At 59.2% G+C, this 7045-nt stretch overlaps 1 protein-coding gene across 1 annotated transcript; it reads right to left on the bottom strand.

The window, feature by feature from the left end:
* Window positions 1-2468: 2468 nt before the first annotated feature.
* Window positions 2469-4148, bottom strand: CDK5R2 (cyclin-dependent kinase 5, regulatory subunit 2 (p39)). The gene has a single exon (XM_012642500.1). The coding sequence runs from the start codon at window positions 3953-3955 to the stop codon at window positions 2852-2854; it is 1104 nt and encodes a 367-aa protein (XP_012497954.1). The 5' UTR covers window positions 3956-4148; the 3' UTR covers window positions 2469-2851.
* Window positions 4149-7045: the final 2897 nt, after the last annotated feature.

Here is a 7045-nt window from a genome sequence, read left to right as displayed (position 1 = left end):
GATACTACTCACTGCGGCTTTTTTCTCATTCTAGGTCTCCAAATGCCAGACCACAAGTTCCTGGAGGGGTGTGTGTGTGTGTGTGTGTGTGTGTGACCTGCGCGTGTGTGCAGTAAAGGGAGGATGCTGTGTCCCTGCTTTCAGGGGCAGTATCTAGAGGCCTCCCAAGGGCAGGATGTTTGTGGGTCTCTGTAGGCTCCCAGGTCTCTTTCCCATCCCCTCTAGGTTCCTCTAACTCAGAAACTCCAATCAAGTAGCTAGTCTCCCTAACTAGTTCCAAATAAGGCGGACCAGGATTTTTTTTTTTTCACCAGCCAGAGGCAGGAGAGTGGAGAGGCTGCCCCGCCCTCTCAGTCTGGTTACTATGGCGACAGCCGCGGGGTGACCCAAGTGATCCTCCCTCCCTCCTCCCAAACCAAAAGAGATGACGGCACCGCGCTGACTGCGCCAAATTCCAGCCAATGGGCGGCTGCTCCCGCCTTCCCTTCCGCCAGCTCTTCCCCTCCCCCCGGGAACTCGATTCACAAATCTGGACTCGGGATTTCCGGCTCCAGGCCGGGTAGAAGAGCTCGGGGATGAGGCCAGGGGAGAGTCGAGTCCTGTCCCCCCAGGAGGGCAAGTGGAAGCCGACATCCTTGGGTTCTCGGGCTAGACTTCTGTCACTCGCCGCCAGGATAGATCACACCCTATTCCCAAATTATCCGAAAGACCTAGCTGAGGCCGAGTCCGCAACTCTTTCTGCCTCTACAAGCCACCCCCCACGCCCCGCCCGAGCGCACCCGTCAGCACCACGGACAGCGAACCTGGGCCTTGTCTTTGCCCGCCCCGCCCGGTTCTCTCTGGATCCTCGTGGCCCCGGCGGCCACCAGGGTCCGAGTCGCGAGCGCTTTGCTGAAGCCAGGCTTCCTCTGGCCATGAAACTGAACCGGGCGCTTAGCCATCTGGCTAAGAAAGCAATGGGGACTGGGCAGGGATTTCGGGCTAAATAGCATGTTTTTCTCTTCTTTCAATCCTGGAGAATGGTTTCCGTCTCCCCAGCAGCCTGGGTCCGCGCCTCCTTGGCCACGAAGGGCTAGGCTCTGAGGATGCAGGAGGAATGGGCCTCCCAAGACTGCCCTGTGTGGGCGTGAGACCAAAGCAGCCTGGAAGCGACCCAGTGGGGGGGAGTGGCAGTCGGGCCCCACTTGAGAGTGGTGAACACAGACTTAGGCCTGACTGGACTCTTGACCACATACACGGTGGAGAGAGATTGGGGAGGAAGAGAAAAGCAGCAAAAACGACTAGCTAGTTCTGCCTCCACGGGTCACATCATAGAAGGGGAATAACTGCTGTCCTCACCACTCAGTCCCTAAGTGACCCTGGTATTAATGGGGAGCTAGGTTAGACAAGAGGGAGGCAGGCGGGGGGAGAAGGATTCAGCTTTATCGCTAGGCCTCAGCCCTTGGCTAACTCACTTTACTCTTTACTCTCTGCAAGATGGAAGCCAATGGTGGGGGTGGGGAGAAGTAGCAGTTGTCAGGGACTCGATCTTCCCCACTAGACCCCCTCTCTTGCCCTCTCGCCCTTCTCACGACCGTTCCACTCCCGCTCCCACTTCCTCCCTCCTGGGGCCCAAAGAAAGGCCGGCGCAAAACCATCTGCAGGCGCTTCCAGCGCTTTATAGTTCTCTCCGGGACAGACGGACAGACAGACAGTGCGGCCCGCGCCGTCGGCCCGCATCATTGGCATTGGCACCTTGGACACGGCCCCAGGCCCAACCCAATCCCTGGTACTCTCCCGGGAGGATTCCGGTCCCGCCCCAGCTCAGCACCTCGGACAGTTCCAGGCCCAACCTTCCCCCCTCCCCCCTCCCTCCAAAAACAACCAAATAAATTAAAAGGGGGGGAAACATAAAACCTAAGAGTAAGAAGAATAAGGAAGAGGGGCGCCCCTCTTCCAGGGTAAGAAGAGTTTTCTTTCTCCTCCCACCCGTCCGCGAGGCGCGGCTGCTGGGGTGGTCACCCAGGTTGATTATGCCTCCAAACCTCAGCCTCCTGAATGAAGCCAGCAGCCCCTTCCCCGCCCCCAGGCTCCCGGCATGCAACACGTTGGAAAAGGTGGGGAGAGGCGGTGGGGGTGGAGCGAGGGACCATCCTGGTGCTTGTCTGGGCGCCTGGGGCTGCAGTGTCTCGCCGCACCTCTGTCCATCCAAATTAAAACTAATGTTCCCTTCGCTCTGGGGAGAGGTATGGGGACTCAGTCAAGGGAAGAAATGCGGGTTGACACAAATGGAGGGGGAAGGCAGACAGGAGGGAAGATGGTGACACATGACAGGAGCAGGAGAAAAGAGAAAAGATGAGGAGATAGGGCCACTGGTGCAGGAGGAGAAACGGGGCAATACGGTCCAGTCAGGCAAGGAGTAAGATGGAGATGGAAACGCACACACCCAGGGAACCGAAAATGGAAAAGGAGGGGAGGAAACGGGGATGCAGACAGGAGGAAAGATGAAGACAGAAACGAGGCGAGAAAATGGACAAAACCGAGGGGAGACAGACTTACAGACACGCACAGCACAGAGAAGAGGAAGACCCAGGCAGAAATGGAGAGATGGGGTGCAGGCACACGGAAAGGGTGAGGCTGGGGGTGCCCTTCCCGCGCTCATCCCCTCTCCCCACTCCACGCCCAGCAAATCCAGACGCCTCGGCCTCTGGTGTCCCAGCCTCCACCTTCCCCTGCGGGGCAGGGGCGGCTCCTCCTCGGCCAGGCTGTGTCGCCTAGCGGCGGTAACAGCCGCGGTGGCTTGATGGTCCCGGGGGCGTCCGAGTGTGTGTCGGGGACTGGGGCGGAGGTCAGGCGCGGCCCCTGGGTATCCCTAGCGGTCCAGGTTCATAGTCCAGTGCTTGGCTCCGGCCGCGCAGCTGTCCCTGGCGGCCGAGGAGGCGGCGGGCGCGCCCCCGCTCGGTGGACCCCCGGCGCTGGCGGCGGCCTCGCCCTCATTCTTGAGGTCTTGAAAGACCTGCGTGAAGAAGTGGGGGTCGGCGTTGAGCCGCAGCATCTGCGGGCTGAGCCGCTGGATGAGGCGCAGGCAGCGCTGCCAGAAGCGCTCCTTGTCGGGCTCCACGAGGAAGGGCTTGAGTGGGTAGGAGATCTCGTTGCCCATGTAGGAGTAGGCGAGGTAGAGGCAGGTGAGGAAGGCGGCCTGCAGCTCGGCGGCCGACGCCAGCTCGTCCCCACGCAGCGACTCGCGACACAGCAGGTACACGAACACCAGGTTGGCGGGCGTAATGAAGGCCTGGTCTTGCCAGCCCTGCAGCAGCAAGGAGCGGTCCACGCCGCGGAACCAGCCCACCAGCTCTCCTGGGCTCAGCTCCTTGAGGCGGTAGCAGCGTCGGCACACGAAGTCGCCCAGACAGCGAAGCAGCTCGCCGGTGGACGCCTGCACTATGACCCGTCGCGGCGAGCCGCCAGGCACTGGCGGCGCCGCCTGCGGGGCTGGGGGAGGCGGCGGTGGAGGCTTTCCCCCGCCTGAGCCTGGCGGCTGGGCGGCCGCGCTGGCCCCCGACGGTGGCTCGCAGGTGGCGGCGGCCGCGGGCACGGTGGGCACTGGCACGGCCAGGGGCTTGGCAGCGCCGCCTCCATCCGGGGGGTCCCGGCCCTTGCGGAGAAGGTTCTCGCGGTTGCGTTGCTGGACCAGGGGGTCGGGGCCCGTGGATGCCGGCTTGGGTGTCACCTTCTTGCTGCCTTTCTTCTTCTTGGCGGACGCAGCCACCAGGCGCTTCCAGGTGAGCGCCGAGATGAGCACGGACGGCCGCTTGAGCCGGCTCTCGCCTTTGCCGCCCTTGCCCACTGGCGGCGCCCCGTAGCCCCCCAGCGCCTCGTCCCCCGCGGGCGGCGCCTTCTTTTTCTCCTCGGGCAGCCCGCCGGGCCTCCGGCCTTTGGCCGAGGAGGCGGGGGAAAGAGACAGCACCGTGCCCATCCTGCAGAGCGGGGCCGGCGCCCGGGCTCCGGTGGGAACCGCGGGCGGCGCCGCTGCTGCTGCAGCCCCGGGGGACCCGGCGGTGGGGGGCCTAGCCCCGGCCCGGGCGCGCGGACTGGCGGGGGAAGGTGGCTGCTTGGCTGCTCGGCGGCGGCTGCTCAGAGTCTGAGCTGCGCCAGCTGCAGCGTCAGCCCCACCCCTTGGGCCCCTTCTTTCGCGGCGCCGCTCCCCGCCTCACGCAGCCAATGCTTGCCCGAGCTGCCCTCCTGACCGGCAGCTTGTCTGACCAATAGGATCTCACATGCCAATTTCAAGTCCCGCCCTACCTCCACCCTCCGCCGCAGGTCCTTTCCCTTACACCGAAGGGGTAAAGAGGGAGGAGGTGGTCGTGGTTGCCAGGGGCCCCCTTAGGCTCAGAGCTGAGGAGGGAGAGTGGTTGCTCCCACCTTCTCCAGGTCTTAGGGCCTGGGTCAGCTTGTTTTGATGCACTGGTGGCAGAGAAACTGTGGGAACGACCTTCTGTCGTCCCACCTTTGAGTATGTGTAGGGGGCCCATGTGGGCAGTGAGTGTCATCATCCGGACTCCCCGGTTCCAGATGGGTCGCGCTGCACTGGCTTCTCCGATCTGGTGGGTTTTGAGCCGCTCCTCCCGCCCTCCAGGTCACTATAGAGGGCTGCTGGGCTGGCACATTTTTGCTCTGCCTGTGACGGGTGTTGGCATGGTGGCCTTCCCACAGGTCACAGCCCGCCTCCTTCGGGGTCCTTGCTTGGGGAGGAGGAAGTAGGGGGAGCAAAAAGACCCTCAAATATGTCCCTGAGGCCTTTTTGCCAGCCTGATTCTCTGCAGCTGAGCCTGTGGGGCAGGCCCTGGGCCGTGGTCCCTGGGAAGCTCTTCTTGGTTGGTTGTCCCTACAACACACACTTGGGTGGGTGATGGGTGGTTGATCCCTGGGAAAACACTGGAAATTGGATTAGTTGGTCTCCCCAGTCTTGGACAGTGGTTGGGGCCTCCTGTGTAGAGGGAGGCTGGGAGTGTTGGGCTAACCTCTGGCCCAGACCTGGGTTCCAGTTAAGGTGGGTTTTCCTCATTTAAATGCTTCCTGCAGGTAAGTTCCTAGCTTTCTCTACTCCCAGGGGCAAGCCGTCAGGCTGGGTCCTGCCCACTTCTCTCCGGGTCTATCTGTTCCCTTCGCAGTGCCCACAGGCCCTTTGCTCTGGGTTTTGGACCCTCTGGGCCTTACCTGAACCCAGTTGCTTCCAGGCCTGTTCTATATGCCTTGTAGGACCATATCCACCCTTCTCAGAGCCTGCTTCCTGTGGCTCCCTCAGTATAAGAGTCTTCCAGCTTCTTAAGTGGACCTTGGAGGTGGATGTGGGTTTGATGGGGAGAGAAACCCCTGCCTATAAATACAGTAAAATCCTTAGAATTGCCCCTGGTGTCACCTCCATGTTCCTCACAGACCACCAACACAGCTCCAGAGAACCACTGCTGTCCGGTCGGTATGGGCATGTGTGTGTGTGTGTGTGTGTGTGTGTGTGTGTGTGTGTGTGACTCTAGACAGGCTGTTCCAGAACCCCCTTGGCCTACAGTTCCAGCCCCCAGAGGCACCAGCATTTCTCAGCCATCCTACAGCCCCCACTCACTCACACCCACCCGGAGGCCTACAGTCTTGATTCCCTTCCTTTTACCACCAAAGCCATGCAGACTTGTCCCTCCTCCCTGACTCGGCCTCTATGTGGTATGGCACTTTCTCAACAGGGTACCTCCTGCTCCCTTGGATCTGATCTTTCTTTTCTTGGAGCCCAAGCTGACCTGCCAAACCTCTCATTCTCCTCATAGTTGTAAAAATTGTTCCCTCTTTTCAGCTCCTATAATTGGCTACACTTCATCCTAAAAGGTTTTCTGAGTCAGCCTTTATCTGACACCCAAGGAACAGTTAGCTCACCAGTAGTTAAGGACAGGCCCCACAGAGACTGAGTTGTGCTGGCAGAACACTGGGCACGTGGGTCTGAATGGCACGTGAGTCCTCCCAGCTCTGCTCCCAGGAGTCCTTCATTGACATAGGCCTATTGCTGGGGTCATTTTGGGACAAGATCTTCTATGCAGCACCCATGGTGTCACCACTGTGGACCACCCCTCTAGGCCCAGGTTCTGACCTCCTATTGTCCTCTGATGAGAACCAAGAATTTCGTCCTTTGCTTCAGGGATCCAAAACCACGGGCTTCAGAGGTTCCCACTCCCATTCCTCGCTCTTCACCTTGCCTTGCATCAGACCCACACATACTCCCCTCCTCCTGCTCTGGTTATCCCTCCTGAACCTCTGAGCTCCTAGCACCTGGCAAGAATCCTCCCTTGGACAACCAACCTACCTTCTGTCAAACTCTTGAGATCCTACCTCTTCCCAGAAGCTTTCTTGGACTGATTAGAAGGGACCTAATGCTCTTTCTGACATCAGCCTTTCCAACTTCTTCTCGGCAGCAGCTGATGCCTAACAATTTGGCTAAGCGCTGGGCTCTGGGTCCTCAGCCCAAGATGGATATGAATGAAATTTTAAAGGACAAGAAGACAAACTAATCAGAGATCCATAAAGAGTGACAGCATTGCTGTTATATATAAGCTGGAGGCATTAAAGGGTGAGAGGGAAGGACGTTATGTTTCTACAGGGTGGAGGCCAAGGGGAATAAATGTAATGAAACCAGGACTTCATGGAGGAGGTGGGCTTCACGGAAGGGTGGTGGCTTCTTCACCACATCTGTAAGTGTACTTTTCTGGTTGGATTATGTTTAGGGCCTATATTCTGTGATTTACTTACCTATATTAGTATCTGCACGTTGCTTCTGTCTGTCCAGTTCCCATGTGTTCCTCTGCAGCAGTGCTGGCTGTATCAGACTCCCTTAGATGGCAAAGGCCCTGAGGCCAAGGTCCTTGTCTGTCTCTGTTTCTCACAGGTTACTTAGAGAAGTGCCTGTTCAGATAACTGCTTATTCCTGAAGGCTCTTTAAGGCAAGTACTGGACCGAGGTTTTAGTCCAGGTAGGACTATGGCCTTATTAATGATGATCACACCAATTTTGCCTCACTCACCCAGCT

The sequence above is a fragment of the Propithecus coquereli genome, unplaced genomic scaffold (genome assembly GCF_000956105.1).
Source record: "Propithecus coquereli isolate 6110/MARCELLA unplaced genomic scaffold, Pcoq_1.0 Scaffold18, whole genome shotgun sequence".
NCBI classification, from domain to species: Eukaryota; Metazoa; Chordata; class Mammalia; order Primates; family Indriidae; genus Propithecus; species Propithecus coquereli.
The sequence above is the reverse complement of the archived record's forward strand: the minus strand, read 5'-3'. Positions and strand labels throughout refer to the sequence as shown.

Excerpts from the sequence above, each read along its gene's own strand:
- CDK5R2 (XM_012642500.1), bottom strand. The coding sequence starts at position 3,955 with ATGGGCACGGTGCTGTCTCTTTCCCCCGCCTCCTCGGCCAAAGGCCGG.